Genomic DNA, 25,049 nt, shown 5'->3' on the forward strand with positions numbered 1-25,049 from the left:
CACACTGAATGAAAAGTAATGCAGAGATAAGACGCAAGCGACAAAATGAGGTGGCATGTGGCGGAGGGCGAGGTCGATGTTCGGTCGTGGTCCGGTAATAATGAAGGCTGGCTAGTAGGCTATTCAGTTAGAAGAAATTGCTTGCCTTTCGACTTGAATGCGGACATGCTCGACGACTGTCGGATAGCCGGCGAGATGCTGTTCCACAATTGGGGTCCGGCATACTTGATAGAGCAATGCGTTTTCTTGTATTCAGTCCTGATCATATGGTAGTTGTTCTTCGTTGACGCGCGTGTGCTGTACTTGTGCGCTTTTGTCTCCGAGGTCAAGTAGTCGTTAAAATTTGAGGGACATTGACCGCAATGGAACTGATACATAAACTTGGCAATTTCTAGCTTCCATGTTTAGAGCACCAAATATTTTGAGTAGCGATTCATCAGTTGCACATCCAGGCCCCCGCGGGGCTTTGGCAATGATACAATGTTTAAGTTTTTGCAGTGGGTGATATGTTTCTATGCTCTCGTTTAAATCTTATCCAATTTTTTTCTTCTTCTGAAAATGCTACAGGATACCTGATGTGATGATACAGGCGCCTCTGCTTTGATGCGACCTGAACTCGATTTTGGTGCATTTCTTTCTCATTTGGAATTTCACCCAATTTCCAAGCTTTTTGCGCAAAATCAGTGATTCTAATTCAAACTGTGTAGCTATCCTCAAATTCTAGTCCAACTCCGCATTGGAAAATGTACATACAGTTACAGCTGCGCGCTGTCTCTGAGAGCGGGGAATGTCTTCCAAACGCCTGAATGTCAGCTAATAAAGTCTCCGAAACCAATTGCTGTATATCGTATCACCAGCGGTATTAGACAGTTTACATAAGATAGGCACGCGTGCAACCACACATCGTATATTTGGTCACTTATTCAAGCAACAACATAGAAATGTTGGATATTTCGGGCAAACCCTGTTGCGACAACACGGCTTTCACAAAAGTGACTTCAACAGGGAAATTGCCCAATATTGTGTTCCGAGTTGACCAAAACTTCGCCTGCTACGCAGGATACAAAGAACATTACTTGAATCAGTCATTAACCAAAGCAGACCCGCGCTTTCACCATTTTTCACGAGAAAGTGATTAATTTGTGCAAGTCGCAAAGATCGAGGAGGCATTCGCATGGAAATCATCAATGTTGCAAATATCGATTTCTAGCATCAAGAAAAAAGGTTTCTAACATTGAAAAAATGCAAATCAATGATCGAGATGGTGCTTACCGATCAATAATTATGAAAAGGCGAGTGGTAAAGTCCAGAGATAGTCACTGTAGTCAGTAAACAAGTAGGCTTCGTCTACTCTAATCACATTGTTTCTACGATTTTGAAAAGTAGTGTGAGGATAAGTTAGCATCACAAGAACTGCATGCAATACCCCCCCCCCCCCGGATCAGAATGGCCGAGTATACTCCTGAAGATTCCCCCTATTTTTAATAATATATTCGTCTTTTCGCGGTAGCTGCGAAGAAGCATCTTGTAATTTCGATGTAGTTACGAGTTATTGAGCGCACGGCTCGATTCCTATACCAAATCTTTCTTGTGAAACTGCTTACTTTTCAGTCCTTTCATGAAATATCTGACATGTTCTGTAAATCACAACTTCTACTTGTAATCGAGTAGAAATTTTCACGACTACTTCTACTCGAGCGGCAACGCTGACCAAGTGCATTGTTTCAGCCAGCAGATATTCCTACATCAGCAAGTCGTTTCTACTCTACCTTGATGCAATGCACACAGGCAAAATCTACTTGCGCACTCGGAAAAAGTACAAGTACTCCATCACGGATCACAGCTCTATCACAAGACAATCACGATTTCAAACACAAAAGTCACCAAAACCGCTTTGTACTCAATAAAATCAGAAGTAGATAGTAAGTTTTTGCAAAAAAACGCGAAGCACAAGCGGAAATAGTTTAAAACATGACCGCACGATCAAGTAGCGCCAACTAGAATTGGACAACTACGTAATCCTGGTTGCCTAGATCGAAATGCCGGTAATCTAATTCTTATCTGATTTGTGTAGTGTTTCTTTACTCTCGTTTTAATTCCAATATAATTTGTGGTTTTCCTGAAAATTCTACAAGAGATTAGTATCTCGCAAAATGAGCCAAACTGTACAGACATTTGCGATTCTCATGCTCATGAAAACCTGATTTGATTCGATTTCCAAGTGTTCACGGATTCAGTAATTCAAATTTGGAAATAAACTGTAGCTTTCATTTCAATTGTAATGTAACTTGGAAAAACTGAAAATTTTCTAGTTGTCAAACTCTGGCGCCGGTCCCGCTCGAGTACTTTGAAGGAGCACAAGTATTCCGGATTTAGCCATTTTCAGAAACTTCCATCGTTACCGGATTCGAAATTCAAAACTTTTTCAAACCAAACAAATCAATCAATCGCTAGACTCCGCGGGCGACACGCCTTCCTGCTCCGATTCATGCTGGTTATCCTCCGACATCCTATTCTCAGACGACGCATCAGATCGATTTGCCATTTCCGCATCACTATCCGAATCACGAGCTGGTGACCTCGCAGCAGCCGCGTTATCATCTTCACTCGATGAATCCAGATCATTTTTATTACCAGCAGGCGCATCATCAGGGGGGTTATCATCACCACTGCTGGATGACGACGATTCTGAGATATAAGCTCTCGATTTGACTTTACTCTGCTGTTTTTGCGATAATTTAACGTCAGCCATTTTTTTTGGTTCGGATTTAGTCTTCAATTTTTTCTTCTTTTTAGGCAGAGGGCTTGCCGTACCTTGCACATGCATAATTCCATCATCACTACTGCCGTCGTCCACAAAATGATCGTGCGATTTTCCAGACTTTGATTTCTTTTTTCTTCTAGTCTCAGGCTCCAACTCTAAAGTCTGCGCAACGCTTCTGCTCTTTTCTTTAATCTGAGCGCGTCTTTCCATCAGCGCTCTCATTTTTTCCTCTTGCGCTTTAATCCTAGATCTCTCCTCTTCAAGTTGCTTTTCGCGCAACGTAGCCTTCTCTCGTTCTTGCTGTTCTCTCAGAGCCTTTTCTTCCTCGGCTTGACGCCTGGCACGCGACACATGATATTGAGCCTGCGATAGTAAATCGCGACATTTACTAGCTTCTTTTTCCGCTTGTTTCAAATCAAACCTCATACGATCACCGTGCTTACTTAAAAACGTGAAATAATTTTGCGCAAGCTCCAATTCCGTGACAGCCCTCAACACCGTTTTCAAATTACTCTTTTCGTCACGGAGAACATTCATCGCAATCTGCTGCATTACCACTGATACATTGTACAGAACAATCATATCATTAGGGGCTACGTGTCTAGCTTTCATGAGCGCCTTTTTACATTCGGTTAGCTTGTTGCATTTAAAATATGCTCTTGCCAAGTAAGTTAAAACATCCGGGTCGTGATGCTTGTAGAATTTCTTCAAACAGTTTTCGTACATCTGCACGGCGCTGATAAACTGCTTCTGTTCCACATAAACGTGAGCCAAATTAAGCCACACGTCGGCTACTTCTGCAGTAGCTTCACGGACTTGAGAGAAAATATCACGCGCCTCGCGGATATACCCTTTATGAGCCAGAACGGCACCAATACCGTTCGCTGCGAAGATGTTACGCGAATCATTTCGTAACACTTGTTTGAACATGGCTAAAGCTCTGTCTTGATGTCTTTTCTCTTTATCCTTATCTCTTGTAGGATTGTGCAAAGTTTCAAGCCAGACATTCCCCAAAGCCAGCATAGAGTACGTATCAGTTTGAGTCTTCTCATTTTTGAGTATACGTTCAAATTTTTTCTGCCCGGGACCCCATTCTTGTTTAGAGAGGTGAAGATTACCGATCAGCGACCAAGCATCCGGGTGGTCTTGATTTATCTGCAACGCTTCTTTAAACCATTCTGAAGCCTCGTAAATCTGTCCGCGATCGCGAGCCAAGCATCCAAGCCTTAAATAACAGTCGACATAATTCGGGTGATGTCTGAGTATGTTTTTATAATGTTCGATAGCGGTTTCAAAATGAAACATATCCTCGCACAAACGACCCAAATTATACTGCATCGTGACTGTAATCGAATGATAATACACTTCGTCATGATCAGCCTCAGCCATCGCACGTTCCATTGCGGCTTCGTAGTATTTTTTGGCCTCTTTTAAATTCCCAAGTCGAAAATGTAAGGCGGCTACATTATTTAGAATCTCGGGCGGTATATCAGCTTGTACTGTGTCTTTCAAGATCGATGTTGCTGTTCCATACGCAGACAACGCCCCTTGAATGTCGCTTTGTTCCAAAATTTGAGCGAGTTCGATCCACGCCTCTACGTCATCAGGGTAATGTTCCGTGATCTTCTTCAAATGTTTGCAAGCTAACGCTTGTTTATCGGCATTGTCCGATTGGGCGTACAAAGACCCCAAAATTTTCATAGTCTCGTAATTATTCGGGTACGCTTTGAGCACTTTTTCAAAGCATTCTGCGGCCCGTTCGCGGTCCTGCTCCTCCCCCTTGAAAATGTACATTTGCCCCAATCCGAAATACGGCATCACAAAGTTAGGGGTCGCGAATTGAGTGGCTTGGTAATAGTACTGAAAAGCTTGATCGAAATCCTCTTGCACGTGAAAGCTTCTCGCTAGTTGGTAACAACTTTCCGCCTGGACCGCTTCGTTCTCTGTGTTGTGAAACGCGTGAAGCGCTAGATGCTGCACTTTTTCGTAATCTTTCTTGAAGAAAAAATGATTTGCTAAATGATTCAACACCATCGGATTGCTCGCGTCGATTTGATAAGCTCGTGATAATCGCTGAATTCCTGTGCGTATCGAATCAACATCTTTGTTATTCAAATCAAGAATAGCCAAGCCCACAAGTCCACCGACACAGTATGCGTCCATATCGACTGCGCGTTGAAACGCTTGCCTTGCCTTATCAAGCTTACCGAGCTTGTAAAAGCAATGACCCATCCCAAGGCGTACATCGGCAGGGCAATTTGGATTACTTCTTAAAGCTTTCTTGTAGTACGAAAGTGCACCTTTGAAATCTTTCTTGTTGAATGATATACAAGCTTTACCAAGCAAAGATGGGATGTTTTCTGGATTCTGATTTATGACAAAATTAAATTGGGCGTCCGCTTGATCCATCTTGTCACCTTCAAGCAGGCAAAAGCATGCGCGACCCAGCAAATGATTTTGATCGTACATAATAATTTTGTCTGCCATTGTGTAAAGCTGAGTGGCTTGCATAAACAGATCGGTTCGTTTTTCTTTATTTTTCTCATTTCGAGCTTGTTGTACGTAGTACGCAGCCAAAGTGTCCAGGCAAGTCATTTGATCTTTCTCGTGGTTCTGATACTCCAAATTTGCGCCAGTTCTGGCCGCTTCCAATATCTTCACAAACTCCTCAATTTTTCCTTGCTTGTGGTATTCCAAAGCCAGGGTAATCCATATGTTCAGCATTGTATTTTCCTGCTTTAAAATTCCGAGCACTTCCTCCCCATCTGGAAGCTGAGCGAGGTCGAGTTCGATGACCTCGTCTGTGTCACGGAGTGGAATTTCTACAGACATTGTCGCATGCACTCGGAGAGTGAGCTATAATTAAGCTTACAATAATGATTGTTATCTATTTGTAGTCTGCAACAGCAAACCAAAACTAATTCATCTCTCAAAAAGAATAAGAAAAAGAATGCAGAGAAATATAACAGTGATTATGAACTTCGAAATGTGTGACGAGTAACCGTATTTTCTAGATTAGACTAATGAAATTTCAATATTTGGTGAGTAGTTCTGAATGCTTATACTAGTTATACTCGACTATTGTTAGTAAAGGTTCAGTTAGAAAAGTTTGGATTTTGCTTGTACCATATAACTCATGAAATAATTTACAGTCATGCAAACGCTATATGGTATGACTGTAGTTACTGTAACATATCAAGTAAAGTTTTGCGTTAATTTGGGGGTACGCAACGAAATCATTGAACCTCGACGTGTAAAAACAGGTTGAGAACCAATGCTGTGTTAGTCAAATCGAAGATAATGGATTGCGTTTTGTTAAATGCTAAATACCAAGACAAATAAGGTCCGGGTCCAACACTGCTCAAGTCCACATTATAACCGCGGTTCGCCAGTTTAGTAACCCTGGCCTGTACTGTAATTGAAGCCTATTTTTCGAGGCTGTCAAATAATTTCAAATTGTACACACTGAATCAGGTATGCCGGTGACATCACATATTGTGATACGATTGTTGAAATACAATGTTCTTTTCAATTCTCTAGTAGCTGCTAACTATTACCCCTGATGTACGTGAGCCGAAAATATTCGGGTTCATTTCAATATGAATATACTATTCAATTGAATCAGGTACGGTGTGTCAATACATTCCTTCAGAAAACGTAGCTACAAAGATTTATCAGCCGAAAAAGAATTGATGCCGCTCCTATATCTACGTCAGTCCCACTTTGATATCTGCTTCTTCTCCTTTTTCTTGCTTGGATCATAAATATATCTGCTGTTGTTGTAGAAATACAATCCCAACGTCGTGAAAACCAATGTACCATAGATTCCGTATCCAAACTTTTTTGGTCCAGACAGTGTCGACCACCACTCTCTGATCTCCCCCATTTCAGAGTATTTTTAGTACACCTTGAAATGATATATCAAACAGAGAGAAACTATAGTATTATGAAGACTGCTATAGCATTGAATCTATCGAGTACATATAAACTAGAACCAAATCTCATCTTGCATTTGAACATAAAAAATGAATTCACGCATCATTGTGAAAGCAAGCGATATTGATTTTCATGATTGTCTGGATGAGGGACACTGTAAAACCCGCAGGGTGTCCAGCAGGGTTTTCCGGATATAGTTAGCAGGGTTTTGCATGTGACAAAGCAAGCTTTTCGGGTGGCAGACATGGCAATACCTACAAAAACAAGGCATATTCAGGTAATGTGTGTATCTTTTACAATATCATCACTTCATGGCAAAGGTGTTTTGGTCATCTCATTATACCTTGATCCATTGTTTAGTCATCAATTCGAAAAATTCGAGTGGCGAAATTGCTGAATTGATGTACCAAGACCATAAATACACTAAAAAATAATCTCAATTCCCAATGATTTGCTGGTTTTGCGTACATATATTTGGGTTTCCATTGATCAATAATTACCCATTCCATGATATCTTGGGGCCATGAAGTGATGATATTGTAAATGAAAAGATACACACATTACCTGAATATGCCTGTCAACCGCAAAACCGTGCTATTCACCCTCAAAACCCTGCTAATTTTACAGGTTTTATAGTGTTCTCATGGATAATGAAATGCAGGTGATGGCGATCAACAGATTCTCTCTTTCGGTAACTAGGAATTGATCATAAAATCGGAGTCGCACCAACTACCATATCTAGCTAGTTGACGGTCAACTACTACTGTTTTTTGAGCAGTTCTAGTTCTATAGTTGCTAATTTTGAAAAGTGAGTACCGAGTGGTTTTAGTTCTAGTTGCTAAATTACAAATGTCAGTCATTTGCACAAGTCTGCATCAAATCCTTTCAAGGATTAGGGTTGTCATCATCAGTTCAAAGAATAATAGACACCAGTTACCGTAGCAGCAGTGAATATCGAGCCTGTTATCTGTATTTACTTCACAAATTGCAGGATCATAGAACAGGACTCGTGGCTTAACCAGACATATTCAATCAAAACAAATTCCCAATACCCAATTAAAAACCCAGCGACAACATCAGAGATGTGATGCCTGCCAAGAATAATACGGGATAAACCAACACAGTGACACCAAATCAAAATAAATATGCGAACGGGGACTGCAAATTTTACGTGATTGAGTAAGAACCAAGTCATCAAATAAGCTCTAGTGGCATGACCAGAAGGGAAGGAGAAGTTATCAATAGACACAGTAGCAAACATATCTTTTTTGTTATATGAGGGACGTTTCCGGCGGAAACATACTTTTAGAAATCCCACAATCACCAAGTCCACTAGCAAAGCTAGTAAGAGGTTGAAAAATACTTCTTCATATACTCGATCGACTGTCCTGTACAATGCAAACACGGAGACTACTATCCAAGGTATTCCGTGACATGATAACTCCAAAAGTTTCATCACCGGTCGGTATGGACCATCAGTCGCTGAAAATGCCAATTTCTTGGAGAAAGTCAGGTCAGCGGCTATTGCTGTCTTGCAAATGATCTGCCATGTTGAATGCGGCGCCGCTGTAGAATTGCTACGAGCCATGTCAACAGGTCGAGTATCGTGTCTCTTGTGATTATCACACGAAAGCTGGACAGAAAACGGCGATTTTTCAACCCCAAAAAGATATACGGTACTGCATATATTCTTTCCACAAGAATTAAACCCAGCCGCGCCAACAAATGAACAAATGGGTGTATATAAATTGGCGGTGTGCGCGATGTCGGCGATGCACTCAGGGGATAGTGTCCTACATGGTCAGTCAGAGAGAGAGAGAGAGAGAGAGAGAGTCTTTATTTTCATCGAACCAAAATACATAACAAACGGCAGTGATGGTGGTACAGAAAATATGCGTGCACAGTATTCGGTATTAGATAGGAATGATCGATAAGACCGTGAAGGTCATCTAGTCTGATCACACCAGCATCAAACAGGTACACTTGACTCAGAACAGTCTGGCTGTAAAAAAATGTTTAGTTACGAAAGGAAAATAGAAAAAAAATTAAACAATGGTAGCAAATGATCAATGAAGCAATGTCTTGTCGAGGTAGGGCAACAGTGTTAGTGTAACGACAAGAGGTGATCAAGTAGGGCTTTTTTGAATCTATTATAAGGCAATTCACGGATATGTGATGGTAATGCATTCCAGATGATAGGTCCCGAGTAGTCGATAGATCTCTTAGTTAGGTTGCTATTGGGTTGGGGTAAGTAGACGTTTCCTTTAGTCAGTCATCATCATTGGTTTATTAGCAATTTTATCAGTTCAATACACCACAAAAATGCGATACAATGAAAAGACAGGAAGATGTCGAAGCGACAAGGAGTAGTCTATGGAATCTGACACCCACCTTGGCCTAGGCGATGTAAAGAGGAGGCATGCACACTGAATGAAAGTAAAGAAGATAGCATTGAAAAAGAATGCGACAAGAAATAGGGCGGCATGTCATGGGAAGCGAGATCGATAGGTCAGTCGTGGTCCGGTAATCTTGAGATTTATTTAGTAGTAATTGCTTGTATTTCGACAGTCAGTCAGGTTTATTAATATTTTCATCGTTTCAAATCATCACAAGACTGCGATACAATGAAAAGATAGGAGGGTGTCGAAACAACTTGGAGTAGCCATTAAGATCAGACACCCACCTTAGCCTAGGCGAAGTAAATAAGAGGCATGCGCACTGAATGAAAAGTAATGCAGAGAATATAAGACGCAAGCGACAAAATGGGGTGGCATGTTGCGGAGGGCGAGGTCGATGTTAGGTCGTGGTCCGGTAATCCTGAAGACTGGCTAGTATTGATTTAGAAGAAATTGCTTGTATTTCGACTTGAATGCGGACATGCTCGACGACTGTCGGATAGCCGGCGAGATGCCGTTCCACAATTGGGGTCCGGCATACTTGATAGAGCAATGCGTTTTCTTGTATTCAGTCCTGATCATATGGTAGTTGTTCTTCGTTGACGCACGTGTGCTGTACTTGTGCGCTTTTGTCTCCGAGGTGAAGTAGTCCTTGAAATTTGAGGGACATTGACCGCAATGGAACTGATACATAAACTTGGCAATTTCTAGCTTCCTCATATCTTCTAAGTTTAGAACACCAAATCTTTTGAGAAGCGATTTATCAGTTGCACATCCAGGCCCCCGTGGGGCTTTGGCAATAATACGGATGATCCGATGTTGAAGTTTTTGCAGTGGGTCGATTGTATTCTTGCAGGCAGCACCCCAACAAAGAACACAAGCAAATCTCACGCCTCAGTGAAATTGATTCACGTCACAATTTCCATTTGGCTACCGGCAATTTGACGGTCATTTTTGACCGGCTTGCCGAGCAATAAATTTGGTAGAACGGGTATCAATCGAAAGTTGACTCTGCACTGATTTCGAAAATATATTCCGCTCGTGGCCCTGGAACTCCCACAATCAGCCTCGAATTTTTCATTGTTATGGAGATTGGCATTGGGGCGCAACAATGCCGTCAGGCGTAACGAGAGAGTAGCTCAAGAGCAAGAGGTAATAGCTGATAATTCAAAACCTCACACTGAAGCGGAGAATGTTCTTCTTCCGGCCTGCCATAAAATTGTAAAGAAATGTTTGGGAAGAATTGAAAACGATCCCCATGTCAAATGATACCATTTGTAGACGTATTTGTGAGATGTCCGCATGCCCGCAGAGATAAAAGAAAACTCAAGCAGAGAAAAGCCTACTTGAGTGCTCCGAAAAGGTAGAAGTACATGTCAGTGACTATACCTCTGTAAGACTGGTTGCTGCTATACGCATCCTGGTAGTTTGCCTGTGCCGTAAGCCAAAAGAGTTCAGAACCACTGTTCTAGTGTGCCGCGAACCATTTTTCATTTTGAAAGTGTGCCGCGAGGTCAAAAAGGTTGAGAACCACTGGTTTAAATCATCAAACAACCAATTCCGCTGGTTGATTGCGATGTCGAAGATCGTTGATATAAATCACGTGTTAAATTATTCGGTTTCCTTTAATATGAAAGCGGGGTTCAAAATTTCTTGCTTATGTGTATCCCACGACAAACTGAGAAGTATTGATTGATGTGTGGATGTTACAGGGCAGGGAAAACATAAGATGTAGAAGTGAGATCAAAATATCAAATGAACTCCGTTATAGCTATCATCATCATAACCCTACGTTTTGTATAGTGGGTTCGTACTGGCAAGCGAACAGGTGCGGTGCAATGGGTGATGGTATTTTGATTATTGGTTATGACTTATGGTGCTTTTCTTTCCTTGGCCTTTCGATAACTTTGCTAGGTTTATCATACAGAAGTATTAATTACCACTCGTCATAAACGTTTGTGTCTGTCTTCGAACTATCGGAATGAAAAATGACATAACCCTTCAGTCAGCGCCCCTCAACCGATCTTCACGATAATATCGACAGCTGCCACAGTGCCACATCCCACATGTTATGTCTGGAGTCCACACGATATCGGACGGGCCCTTATGACACATTTATCGTTCGTTGGGGACTTGAGGAGACATTAATGTGGAGCTACGAATTCATTTCACATGGAGCAGGCCTGACCTTCGAGGTTGCAACAATTAGTACAATTGTAACACATCTTTCTCCAGTTCTTTATTATTTCTATTAACACCAGGCATAATGTACTTCTGGTATGTGCCTGCTTCAGCGGGCTCAATCAGCGCGGTGGGTAGCCTGCTTAGCCCGCCTCCATTTTTTCGATAGTCTAGCATAGAAGTCTTTTAGTATAGACCAGGTTGTGCTAATAATCTACATTTTAACAACTTCAGCCGACAAACGTGATTATGAAATTATGTTAGCTGCAATGAGAGTTACGTCACAATATAGTATTACAAGAACCAAAAATTGATTGACCTAGAATAAAAATCAGTTTTTCAGACGTCTCTATATTGTTAATAGTAGCCTAGTCATCTTCATAGATTCAGCAGGCCACCGAAAATGTCACCAGAGCGTACGGATTTATTAGGTGCATTATAAGGGGTACTACGCACGCATATATAGACCCTCTGTACTAATTCGTAACGCGATAAAGCAACGTTTATTGCCAAATTTACGTGTTATTCGCAAATTACGTGCACTGCGAAATGCTAATTTGATGTCTAGCGCCTCTTTTGCGGGGCAATAGGTATTCGTAAAATTAGCGTTATGCATTGATTGTTGCTTGGTTCGCTCGTTAAGCATTTTACAGCAGCAGGTTCCGATTCAAGCTTGAACCATTACACAATAATAACCAGGAGTTATATGTTTTGAGTCCTCCACACTAGGCTACAACTGTGATATTCGAAAACGCGGGATGCGTCGAAGTTTTGTTGGAATTTTGATGTTTCTTTCGATTTGCTCAGGCCAAAAGGACTACGGTGAGTATGCGGCGTTACATTTACTATGTTCTGCGAGTTACAATCGTCTCTGCAAATCCTCAATGAATCAGTCTGATATTAGGCTACATCATTGTGAATGATATCATTTGATGGTTGTCTATGTCAACCTTACATCATTTTCAAGTCTTAATGGATGACATGGAGTTGAATCTGGAGACGTACGAGTATTTCTTCGGCGAGAACGCAGAAAAACGCGCTTCTGTAGCGGCAATAAGCGAATACAAACTCTGGGATAACAACAAAACAGACGGGAAATGGATGATCCCGTATGCATTTGACGGGGGAGTGATAGGTTTGTAATTGCGTCAAATGATGTACGAAATATTATTTTATTTTCCACCGCGGTCATCCAAGTGTCGAAATATTGGTTATTGGTGTCAGTGAATTCTGATGAGCAGTATGCGTGCATGCAGTACAGTATTTCTTGAATTGATTGGCATCAAAATACTGTGCAATACAACTAACCTGAAGGAAACTATTGCGGGTTTTATGCGATCTGCGTCAATTTCTGCAGTATAGCGCAGATACTATTCATTTGCCACAGTTAGTACCGTATTTTGAATGCGGTATGGAAACCTATACATTTATGCACGACCAGGAAGCGAACAATTGATTCGAACAAAGTCGTTTCTCTGCTTAATTCGATCAAAAGTGAGCGAAACCAAAGTGTCGGAATGAAGCGGAGTCAACTGTATTTGTATTCACTACGGTACGAATTTAGACCACAGTGACTAAAACCGAATTCTTTATTTTTTCCAGAAATAGTTCGAAGCAAGATACTGGATGCGTTGAAAGACTTCGAGTCTAACGTGTGTCTGAAATTCGCGGAGGCCACCAACAACGAAGCAGAGTTCATTCTTTTCACTTCTGAAAGTTGTTCTGCTGGAGTCGGAAGGTCGAGTTCGCGTAGAGTAAGTTTGAAAGAGTTGATGCGGGGCTACGATATATTCGTATCGATGCTCGTATCGTAGGCCCCGGTTGATGATCCTCATTAATTGGGACGGCGCGGGAAATAATGTTAGACAAACTGCTTCAGATTGACATAATTATGGTGACATTCGTGTACGTTCGTCATATTCTTATTTCATAAATTTAAAACACCATAAGTTATGCAGTACGTATACGAAAGAGTCGAAAAGGACTTGACGAAGTATCTCGTTCGAACACCCCGTTAGCTAAATAAACACACAGAGTTGAGAAATACATAGTATATCATTGAATATTATGTTGATATTGAAATAAACCCGAATATCTTCGGCTGACACTCGTCAAGAGTATAACTGTCAGCAATTATATAGTAATTGGACAGAACTTTGTATATCAACAATCGTATCACAAAATACATATTAGCAATCTCGAGAAAGATTGTCGTATAATGCATTGGCGTAATGTCAACAGGTTAATATCGCCGAAGGATTCTGCGAGAAGAAAGGCAATATACACCACGAAATTATGCACGCTCTCGGATTCTTTCACGAACATCAAAGACCGGACCGCAACCAGCACGTCAGAATTCACTATGGTCACATTCGACCAGGTAAGCAAACTTAAGCGACTAGATAATTCTAGTTGTCCAATCTGATTTATTAGCAGAGGTGGTCCATGTAGCCATCGTCTGTACTGCAGTACATGCTGCCACATGGTACCATGGTAGAAAAGTAACGCCGTAAATTCCTACAGCAGAAGTAGAAGCAGTGATTTAGAAGTAAGTAAAAAATTACGTATTTCTAGGTCTATTTTTGAATAAAAACTGAACACTGTCAAGTACAATTGGAAGTAGTCTGGAATCAAAACCACTTGCGGAAGTAGTGCGAGTGGGAAAATAAACTTGAATTACTCGGAAAAGTAGAAGTATTTCGTTTAGGGTTGCATTTGAAACAAACGCTGTTTTAGAGCACTTTGTTGCAGACCAGGGGTGGACAATTATTTTTCTTCCGGGCCAAATGAGAATCATAAAATATGTTGTCGGGCCGAGTCAGAAATTTTAGCTCTATTCTCCTGCGTATTGATTTTTCTTCAAAATTGAAAGCAGTGAATTACACTAAATGGTGCTCAGTGGATGTGTTGATATTAGGGAATGAGAAAATGACAGCTGATTACCAAAAAATTATTTATTTGTCGTCATATTTTGAAACATGATACATTTTGATCCTTCTTTAAACTCCTATCCGCGCTTTTCTATCAATGCATTATAAAGTATCTTGGATGGCCGAAACAGCCCGTCGTCAGCCCCCAAACATGTCTTGGGCCCCCCATAGAGTTATAAATCAAACTCCTGGTGCTTCGCTCCTAGACCAGACCACATCGGGATGCACGTTTTCAACACTACTTCTGAGCCAGCCACATTTTTTGTATACAACGTTTTATGGCATGGCATGGCAACGTTTTATGCCCTAATCGCGCGAAGCGCGGAATTTTTCCATGATTCGTGATTCAATCGGTCAATAATATTGGTAATTGAATATATATTGCTATATTTTGTTAACCTCTCTCAGCCCACGTACTCAGTTTTTTTTCCGCTAGAGCTGAGTGAGGTGCTGTCTCGGAAATATTTGGGAGGGCCCGTTCGTTCGTTCGTTCGTTGGTATACATCTTCGTTGCATGTTGTTATTTCGTGACCTCACGTCTGCTATGTAAAAAGATATTGAAATCGCCAAAGCGTACTAAACTAAAAGACGCACACAATTCTCAATTGATATTTCTTCACGGGCAAATATTGCCAATGGACAACTGAACATCGTCGTTTTCGATCAGCATAAGGGCATTCCATGGCCAAGGTTTTCTCGAGGTCGAGCTTTTTCGCATTTACTTGGTTAATTTGATCAGCAGTTGCAATTGCAGTGCATTCTCGTTATCCCGTGTTGCCCTAAACTTCATATATTTTGGTGAGTCGTGGCGCGGTAATGTCTGGCGCCGAAATGGCCAATTATATAAACCATTGATCTCTCTCTAAATCGCGCCTATTTGAAAGAAGTTGCATAAATTTTCAAAAAATAAACACTGTATAATTTATGTTCGTTCACGAAATAATTTTGGGCGCCCTTCGAGCTCGCCTCCCAATTGGGGGGTTGATAGCCGGTCTTGATAGCCGGTTTCCGAGAAGTGTACAGCTTGCCGGAAATGCCTTGTTATTGAGCCAAGCTTACAGTTATTCCGAAATTCGCAGTGTCTTGATCGAGTGTATGTCTTCATGTTTTTGTCATAGAACCGACTTCAATTATACTCCTTAAACACGGTGACTTTATCGGCACTAACTCCTAAAAAGACGGGTAGTAAACAAATATTTAGTCCTCCGAACCATCTTTGAATTTAAAGTTTCGGATTTCACTTTTAGCATCCTTTATGGATGGTGATATACTCATAGAAATCACGGGCACTGCTTGACTTGTTTTACGAATTAGAGATTTGGAAACGCATCACGTAACAATTTGAAACACAAACCGTGTAATGCGTAATGTAGCAATGGCAACAGAGAAGGTTTGGTTACTTCCTGAGATTTTGATTGTAATGGCATAATTTGCTACATTGACTTTACTTTGTATCTGGATTATAGGCATCTGGGGCACGTATGTAGTCTGCGTAATTGCGGCATGTTAATGAACAGGCTTCATAGTAAATTTCTGGTTCAGTTTATACATCCTATGGCTTTAATCCACGCTGCAACATTAAAAAGCAGGTTTCATATTTTCAATTTCAAGCAACCTTTCGCGGGCCGCACTGAATAGCTTCGCGGGCAGCATTTGGCCCGCGGGCCGCACTTTGCCCAGGCCTGTTGCAGACAAACACAAGTTGTAGAATTATGCCACAATAGTGTGAATACTTTTCAAAATATATGTTGTATGAGTCTACGGACAATTGCCACCCGATATAACCGACGTATATCGATATGGGATGGTTGGAACCCTCAAAATAGTCGGTTCAACAGCAATAGTACAGATATTTCGTCAATGGAGCTATTTTTACCCTATATTTTCAATTGTCAATGTCAATCCACTATGACGTCACAAGGGGCTTGTTTAAAACATGTTTGTTTTAAATTAATTTTTGTTTTAAATGCACCCTAATTTCGTTACTGACCATTTCTGCTAATTGGAGCGCGATCCCGTTAATCTAATTCTAATCTAATTAATGAAATGATTCTATGGTAATTTTCATTCTAATGTATAACTTCTGGTTTTTCTGAAAATGGTACAGGAGAACTGTATAGCGCGAAACGAGCCGAGCTTGTTGTACGGATGCTTGTCATTCTCGTGCTTATAAGAATCAACTCTGAACTTGATTTTGTTGTATTTCTTTCTAATTGGGAATTTCATTCAATTTCAAACTTTTCAGTAATCCTAATTCTAATATATTTTGATAAACTGTTTTGCTTTAATTCTCTTTCTAATCTAATTTGGAAAAGCCTAACATTGTCTAGTGGCCCAACTCAGATTGCACAAAAAGATCCCCCCATACATCCATGTTGAACTGTTATCGTTACAGGACTGGACATCAACTTCAAACGAATGAAGCGCACTACAATCGATTCCAGACGAGTAGAGTATGACTACAATTCTGTCTTGCATTACTCGTCAACGGCCGGTGCTAGACAAAAGGGCGCCATGACGATAACCAAACTTGACGGTACAGAAATCAATGGCCAGGTGCTAAGATATTTGTTTTGTAGCTGACCGGTACGTTTTTCTGTCGGCTGCCGAGCAGAGAAATTGCGTGACGTACAACCTCAAGGTCAATATACTCAGAGTTGGAAAACTATAGATAGATAATAATTGTCTGATTTGTCTGATCAGAGAGAAATGCCGATAATCTAATTCAAATCTAATTTGCCAAATGTTTCGACGCTCTAAGTCTAATCTAGATTATGAAATACTTTAATTTACTCTAATTTTAATTTTGTTTCTAGTTTACCTGTAAATACTACAGGAAATGCTACGGGCTAACTGCATAGTGCGAAGCGAGGATCCACTGTGTAGCTATAATTCTAATTCTAGTCTAATTTGGACAAGACAGTGTAGCTATAACTGCAATTATATTCTAATTTGGAAAAAGCTGAGAATTTTCTAGTTGTCCAAGTCTGACTAGAATCAGCGATATAATCATCTCTCTATAACATCATGGGAAATACGTTATACAGTGTAATTTCATGTCAATCCATGAATTCATAACGCGAGATCACGTGAATCAGATGTAACAGAATCGTATTTCTTTCTTCCAGCGAGATTTCATGTCGGAAAAAGATATCAAGCAGTTGAACCTTCTGTATCGCTGTCCAGGTATTATACGCTAATATTGTCTTGATTAAGCGGAAAACCAATCGTTCGCTTCATGGTCATTGGTCATGCGTAAAGGCACACAATGCATTCATACTGCTGCGTAATAAATGAATTGCGGCTGCGCTACAGTGCAGTAATTGGGACCGACCGTATTAAACGCACATTAGCTGGAACTTCAGTTTATTTGTATTTACAGTATTTTCGATATCAAACCATTAAAAAAACACCGTATACTGTATTGCTGTGTAACACACACGTATATATAGGGTTCAATTGTACTTTTTGATATCCCCACCAACGCTTCTAACTGCCGAACTGTCACGTTCTCTGCTAAACTTGTCTGTACCAATCTGTTCTACAAGATGCTGCACTCAATTGTACCTAATTAAAAGCGACTGAAGCTGGTACGGCCTTGTATGAGTTCATTGTCGATTGTTGCTGTATGGACCGAACGAAGTACTGTTTATTGTGTCATAGGCTTATAGCCCAACGATAAGAATCTAGCATATTGTGTGCAAATTAACCGAAGTTTTATACGCGCAATTGCTACTTATGTTCCGCTACTGAGCATTCTGGTAGAATGAGGCGGTTGTCCGGGTTATCCGGTGTCCAACTTTAGTGGAGTCAACTGTATATATTTTCTTTCGTTGTTATAAAGAAGCATTGAATATCTTTTTAAAACAGGTTTTCTTGAGTGCACCGACTCCATTGCATCCACGACTTGTGAATTAAACGCGCGGAAAGGATATTGTTTCCGCAAAGCATCGCAAATGTATGAGCTTTGCAGAATGACGTGCGGGTTTTGCTGTAAGTATAACCTAATAGTCAATATAACCTTGATTCCTTTCGATGAATGACTCCACGTATGATGTGACTTCTCGTGTTTAGCATGTGAAGACAAGCCGGTGTGCTCGCGACATACTAAAACAGAGTGCTACCAACCAGAAACTAGAGCGAAAATGATTGCTGTTTGCCCGGTGATGTGCGGATATTGTGGTAAAGGTAATAATTTGATGTAGGTGTAACTGTAATAAATGCAGAGAAAGTGTGTTGAGATCAGACATGGGGTGATTACTTCATGAATGTAATCGATTGCGATTACGATTACTTCAGAATCACGCGATTACGATTACGATTACGATTACAGCAAAATCACGAAGTAGTCGATTACGATTACGATTACATTCGAAAAGTAATCACGATTGTTTTGCTTCTTAGGACTGTAATCTTAAATGATATATTGGAAGACAATACACAAGGATTGCGATGAAAAGGCTTAATGAGATATCAACTCTCTTCATACATCATGCGTCATTTGCTTATTACGTCATAATATACCAATTGCCCAACTTTATTGGGATGATTTATCGCACCCAACGATTTGCATTATTGCCAGGTCTTTACCTGCCGCACCCCAAATTCCTTAATAGGGTGGGGAGCGTGCTCGAGGGGGACTCAAAAGTATTTCGTAAATCAACATAAATTATTTAGTATTTTCGAGAATTCAATTAATTCTTGAAAATGTTCTTCGAGCTTCGCGATTCAAATGTCTCTATAGTACAGGGGTCACCAACGCGGACCAAATGAGTCGCCCGCGGTCGCTGTAGCAAATATTCAAATGAAAGATTTGAAAGTTGAAGCTGGTTTCATATGAGCAGCAGTTGAACATGGGTCGGCCGACCCCAGGGAACATACGAACGCAGTCGCTCGGGGCATCGCCCGTCTTCGCCCACGCGGCGGCTCAACGGCAATCTATAGTTAATATTCCCGAGTCTCGACGCGGAGATTGGCGCTTCGGCGCGCACTGCAGCAACGCAACTGAGCCCGGAGGAGCTGGTGTGAGTCCCGGCGAGTGAGCGTTTTATGTTCTTGGTAAGGGGCGGAAACCCGGCCCAGTGCTCTGATTGTCTTCCTCTAAGTGAAGAAATCCAACTGAGCACGGATAAACGGTGGGAGTAAGTGCATGGTAACCCGTCGGTCGTCGCAATAATCAGTACGCACTACACAAGAAGTAGCTTTTTGTTTCAAAACGGTTGGTGACCCCTGCTCCAGTAGATAGCTGGGTTTGAAATGCATACCTCTACCTCTCAAAAAAAACATGCATAGGCTATTTTATGGGAACAGGCATTTCGGAGCCGGTCATTACCGCGCCACGATCCCACAACCCACCAAAAGACATATGCAGTTTCAGCCAACACGCAACTCCACGGGATGTGATACTAAAGAAATACCTTGGCCGAAACTTAAGGTATTCGTCCATTGTCAATAGCCGCGTTGAGTGGGCGTGACTAATAATAGTCCTGTCCTTCCAATCTGAGCCCACAATGCAAATGCCACCCGGCGCATCCACATAGGAATAAAGCCATGACAATTTGCGTGTGCGTCTCACGAAAGATATTCTTTTAGTCTGCTATGTTTGGGCGAGTACAATATCTGTTGATTAATCAACAGACCAGATGCTATAATTATGAATTACGTGCCCCAGCTCTACAGGTAAATCTGACACTCGGGGCTGAGAGAGGTTAAAAATGAATAGTAATCAAATTCAATGACCAATATTATTGACGAAATTCAGTTTTGAAAATTGACCAACGGTTGGACTGGGGGACGAATTGCTGTTGGTTCTGACTCTAGCTACAACCCAAGCTAACATGTCAGGCTATATAAGCGGATGGTTATGGCGGCAGGTCCAAATGCTGAGTAAAGAACTGTGAAATAACGATAGGCGCCCGTTTCAAGTAGTTATATGAGAATAAGATATAGTGGACATAAAAATTCTGCCTTCAACTTAATACAGATACTGCGAGCTGCTGTTACGAGAAACGGCTAAGCACGGCTCGGTTATGATATATGTCAGCACTAGCAGCTGTTTATTTGTAATACTTCGTTGTGGAAACTGGAATGTTTTATTCGACGAGTACAAAACTCCGAATTTTTGTCAGGTGTACGACTGTACGTGCGTACGTAGGCCTACTGCCCGCCAAGCTATGCCAAACGTTGAGACTGCGTTTAACCGGGCACAACCAAACATCAATACATAAACCAATGATGATGAAGTTACTATTTGAAACTATAGGCAGAGTGGTGATCAATATCCTGCTGCGAGGTAGGGGCTTCCGTAGTGTATTGATAACCTGATATACACCACGGGGGCGTTCTCACAATCACACTACAATGTCCATCGCATGTCTGCTTACTATGTGTGGAGTGGATACTTCTTACGCAATGACGAGCGGAGCTAATACTTCTGACGTAGCAATGAGTAGTGGCGTTTGAAAATCAGACGTTTGTGCTATCGCTGACGTGGTACATTATCTCATTCTTGTTCACGAATATTCAGTTTATGTCATAGTCCTTGTACAAACAAAAAGTAATCGTTCTTTCACAAAGAAATCGATTAGATATGGGAAGTAGTCGATTACGATTACGATTACTTCGGATTTTTTTCGAATGTAATCGATTGCGAACGATTGCTTCAAAATGCTGTAATCGTCGTAATCGATTACGAATACTAATCGCGATTACCCCATGTCTGGTTGAGATACGTCTATTGCTGTATACCTCTACATATCAACAATCAACATATGACTGAATGTATAGGTCAGAGGGGGCTACCTTTCCGGCCGAATGGCCACATGAGATTTACGAACCATTGCGCGGGCCACTTGATAGTTGATGACCATTTTTTAGTCGTCCGATAGGAGTGAATCGAATTAGGTAACGCTGAAAACAAGACTTATATTACTACGCTTTAAAATTGATAATAATTATTTCATGAAAACTCTGTGTACAACTGTGCAGTGTGCATTCATGTCCTGCAAAATTTTTTCAAAGGTAATGAATTAATTCGATCAATAAATATGTCACTTGTACTTGTATATACCACTGGGCTCATTTGGCAAGGGCAGGATTATTTGGCGTTTAGACAGCAATATCGACTGATTCGGTGAACATCCCTCTATTATTTTGTGCAAGTTTCATTGCCGATGACCTCGCTGCGAAGCCGCATGTTGGACGACAGGTTATCTCAGTGGTTCTCAACCGGTGTGCCGCGGCACACTAGTGTGCCATTGACGTCTCGCAAGTGTGCCGCGACAAATGTAGGCTCAGTGCGCAACGTTATGTTACCGGCGACGAATTTGAGAATTGAGAAGTAAAGTTGATCTAATTACATCAGTTAACAAATTTCCTGCCGCTGCAGATATTATCCCGGTTTATTGGAACTATAATTGAACTGCGGGTGGCTGCCCCTTCCAGTAGAACTATTAAGGTATTGCTATCCTCAGGCGTGCTACACGATATGCTCGGAAATGCGTTTGGCATCCTTGTATTCGCCTCTAGCCCCCGTATTCATTTGTGGCGATCGTGCCTGGCATGTTCGATGCGATGGTTAATTACATCGACAATGCGGTAGTGGGCAGAGTTTATTGTCAAACAAATCTTATGAAAAATAGTACATAAGCACAGACCAAAGTTTCAACGAGATCGCAGCAGGCTAGTTATGTGGGCGCAGAGGTAATAGCTAAATATTCAAATACTCACACGGAAGCGGAGAAAGTTGTTCTTCGGCTTGCACTAGAATTGTAGAATAATCTTTCGGACCAAAGCTGCGGAAGAATTCGAAATGATTCCCGTATCAAATCATACCATTCGTAGACGTATTTGTGACATGTCCGCAGATATAGAAGATACCGTAGTTTCTTCTTTGAAGCTGAGCGAATCCTACTTGAGTACTCCGAAAAGGTAGAAGTAGTTGGTCAGAGACCCCATGTACGACTGTGGGTGCTGTTAAGTATTCTGGTAGTTTTCAGGTGCCGTAAGCCAACAAAAGTTGAGAACCACTGTTGCTGGTGTGCCGCGAACTATTTTTCATTTTCAAAGGGTGCCGCGAGGTCACTGGGTTATCTCCTAATTTCGAAGACTCAATTCTGTAAATTACGCGTATTAATAATTTTCAGGAGGGGGCTACAATACTAAATGCAAGAAATCGAGTGAGAGTAAATCATGCGAAGTGCTAAGAAAAATTTCAAGTCCAATAAATCTGCTGCGAAATATTCTACTTTATGGTCATATACGAAGATCTCCGATAAATGTGGCTGGCCCCTGGTTACGCAAATGCGTCGGAACTGATGTTTTAATCAGCAAATTTCGCGGTCAGGCTAATCAAATTTTGGTTGGCCTTGTCATCTTACCTGATGTTATAACTAATTTCGAGAATTACCTCGTGGGGCACACAAAACCTTCTCGCGGGCCACATTTGGCCCGCGTGTCACGGGTTTGCCGCCCCTGGTGGATGCCGTAGCTGTAGCATATTTAGAATCACGCTACCTAATTGGAAGTAACGCTATATTGACTAGACAACAATGTGGATTTGGATTTGAACTATCGAGTATCATTCCTCGTCGCTTGTTCTCGCATCTACTAAGGAAACAGCATCCAAAAATAATTCAAACTATTTCTCGGAGACCGTATACACCTGCGTGATGATATTCTGTCGATAAGATTAGGCTGAAGAGTGAATTCATGCCCTGTCATGTCCAAACCTCTCAGCAAACGTATGTTTCCCGGAATCATAACATGCGGTAACATTTGTAAAATATATTAATCTTGATAAGAGGCGAAATATCGAGATATTTATGACTTCGCAGACGAATTTTGCTAGGCTCGGCAATCGCGATGTCACCTATACGCAGATTTGGACAACCACTCTATAGTCAATTCTAGTTGTCTATAGTTGGACTATAATTAGTGCGAAATGCCGGTAATCTAATTCTAATCTAATTTTTGAAATGATGCTATGCTCTCATATGCAGGGCCGTAAAAACACTTCGTCAGCCCGCCCCCCAAACGTTGGTCTTGGGGCCCCCATGGGGTAATAGACCCCCCTCAAGCTATGCGCTGTTTACCGCTACGTTTAGTGAGTAAGCTTTTCTCGCCTATAAACGCGCCTAGCGCGAAAAATTTCTATAATTCAGGATTGAATCGGTCAATATGTTTGGAAATTGCATACATATTGCTATCAATTTTTATCCTCTCTCTGCTCACGTAATCAGATTTACCGGTAGAGCTGCGAGTGAGGTGTGTTTGAAAAGGTAGGATCACTCAATAATAATTAAATATCTTCGGGCGTTTGCCCGTTGGCAGAACGAAACAGCACTTCGTCAGACCTCCCAAAGAACTTGGGTCTTGGGCTCCCATAGGGTGATAAACCGACCTCCCATCACGTTGTCCGCTTTTGCCACGAAATAATTTGTACTATTCAGTGAGCAAGCACCAAGCGCGAAAATTTCCGATAATTCATAATAAAATCGGTCAATAAGATCGGGAATCGCGTATATATAGCTATCAACTTCTTGTCCTCTCTGCTCACGCAATAAGATTTTCCGGTAGAGCTGAGTGAGGTGTCTTGGAAACTGTAAATGATAATTGAACATATTCAGGTGGGTGGACCCGTTGGTATGACTTCGTTTGTTCGTTTCATGATGTTATTTCGTGACCTCCAGTCTGCTATATCAAAAAATATAGAATCGCATAAACGTACTAAACTAAAAGATGCACACGATTTCAAATAGGTATTTCTTCACTGGCATATAATTTTTCCCTGCGGGATGGTATTTGTCTTGTGGGGTTCAGATTTCCAAGACAGGAACATTCGGCGCCAGTCATTTATATGCGCCTATGGACAATTAAACCTATGTATTTTGTATAGAACGAAGTTTTCGGTCAGCATATAAGGACAGTACTTTTCGGCCAAGGTTTTCTCGCTGCCGATCGCCTGCTACATGGCATAAAACTTTATGTCTTGGTGCATCGTGGCACAGTAATGGCCAACGCCGATACGCCCATATCTTGCGTATTTTTTCATGGGAGAAAAACACCAAATAATCAAGATATTTGGCAACTTGAAATCTCGCGTAGCGCGGAAATATTAAGAAAAAGTTGCATAAATTTTCAAAATATACTCTATAATTTATGCTAATTCACGAAATAATTTCGGGTCCCCTTCGAGCTCGCCCCCCCATTGGGGGTTTGGGGCGTGGCAGTTACGGTCCTGGTTTTATAACGCCATAATTTTGCGCCCATTACGAATATTTCATTGATTCCGCTTTGTCCACGTTAACTCTGAATTTTCTATGCAGGGTGTTTTGACGCAAATGAATCGACATGTGCCGAAAATTATTCCATCAGCAAGGGCTGCGATGTGAACGGGTATCATATGGCGTACTCATGTCCGAAAACGTGTGGATATTGTGTTGGGGTTTAGTTCAAATATATCGTCGCTTTTTGCTTAGTTCACGTATAATTTTGCAAGAATATCTACAATATTCCTGCGTCGTGCAAGTTATAGAAATCGGTCTCCAGTTCTATACGCACTATATCCTTCTAGTCAGTATACCGCGTGGAAGGATCTAAATCAGTGGTTCCCAACCTTTTTCGACTCATCGCCCCCTTTTCAAGTTCGACGGCGATCATCGCCCCACCCAGATTTTGTGAACCGAAAAATCGGTATACAAACTGTAATCATCGGCAGGTTGACTAAAAAAAAAAAGGTCAACTTTTCAGCTCATTGTCGAATTTCACACTTTTGCAACTAAAAGGTCTTTTCTCCGACTTGACTCCAATATAGCCGTTTTAACGCGTCATCGCCCCCCTGTC

General features: G+C 41.3%; 3 protein-coding genes across 4 annotated transcripts in view; 1 reads left to right on the forward strand and 2 right to left on the reverse strand.

Moving 5' to 3' along the window:
- Positions 1-2,204: 2,204 nt before the first annotated feature.
- LOC145457804 (RNA polymerase-associated protein CTR9 homolog) overlaps positions 2,205-25,049 on the reverse strand; it is a 486,484-nt gene continuing 463,639 nt past the window's right edge. The window contains exon 2 of one of the 2 annotated variants that reach the window (XM_080336098.1): positions 2,205-5,662. In XM_080336098.1, the coding sequence (XP_080192224.1) occupies positions 2,444-5,596 (3,153 nt within the window). In that variant the 5' untranslated portion in view covers positions 5,597-5,662 and the 3' untranslated portion in view covers positions 2,205-2,443. Of the gene's footprint in view, positions 6,672-25,049 lie in introns of both variants that reach the window. The other variant, XM_080336097.1, reaches the window with a different exon arrangement.
- Positions 5,655-8,441, reverse strand: LOC145457838 (polyisoprenoid diphosphate/phosphate phosphohydrolase PLPP6-like). Its single transcript, XM_080336137.1, has one exon. It carries the CDS (start codon positions 8,286-8,288, stop codon positions 7,674-7,676), a length of 615 nt encoding a protein of 204 aa, XP_080192263.1. The 5' UTR covers positions 8,289-8,441; the 3' UTR covers positions 5,655-7,673.
- Positions 11,956-24,696, forward strand: LOC145457607 (nematocyst expressed protein 6-like). The gene is made up of 9 exons (XM_080335824.1): positions 11,956-12,099; positions 12,245-12,412; positions 12,880-13,031; positions 13,519-13,657; positions 16,603-16,763; positions 17,336-17,393; positions 18,078-18,200; positions 18,282-18,395; positions 24,533-24,696. The coding sequence occupies exons 1-9, from the start codon at positions 12,036-12,038 to the stop codon at positions 24,655-24,657; spliced, it is 1,104 nt and encodes a 367-aa protein (XP_080191950.1). The 5' UTR covers positions 11,956-12,035; the 3' UTR covers positions 24,658-24,696.

The sequence above is a fragment of the Botryllus schlosseri genome, chromosome 15 (assembly GCF_051294905.1).
Source record: "Botryllus schlosseri isolate E-star chromosome 15, Bs_hap1, whole genome shotgun sequence".
NCBI classification, from domain to species: Eukaryota; Metazoa; Chordata; class Ascidiacea; order Stolidobranchia; family Styelidae; genus Botryllus; species Botryllus schlosseri.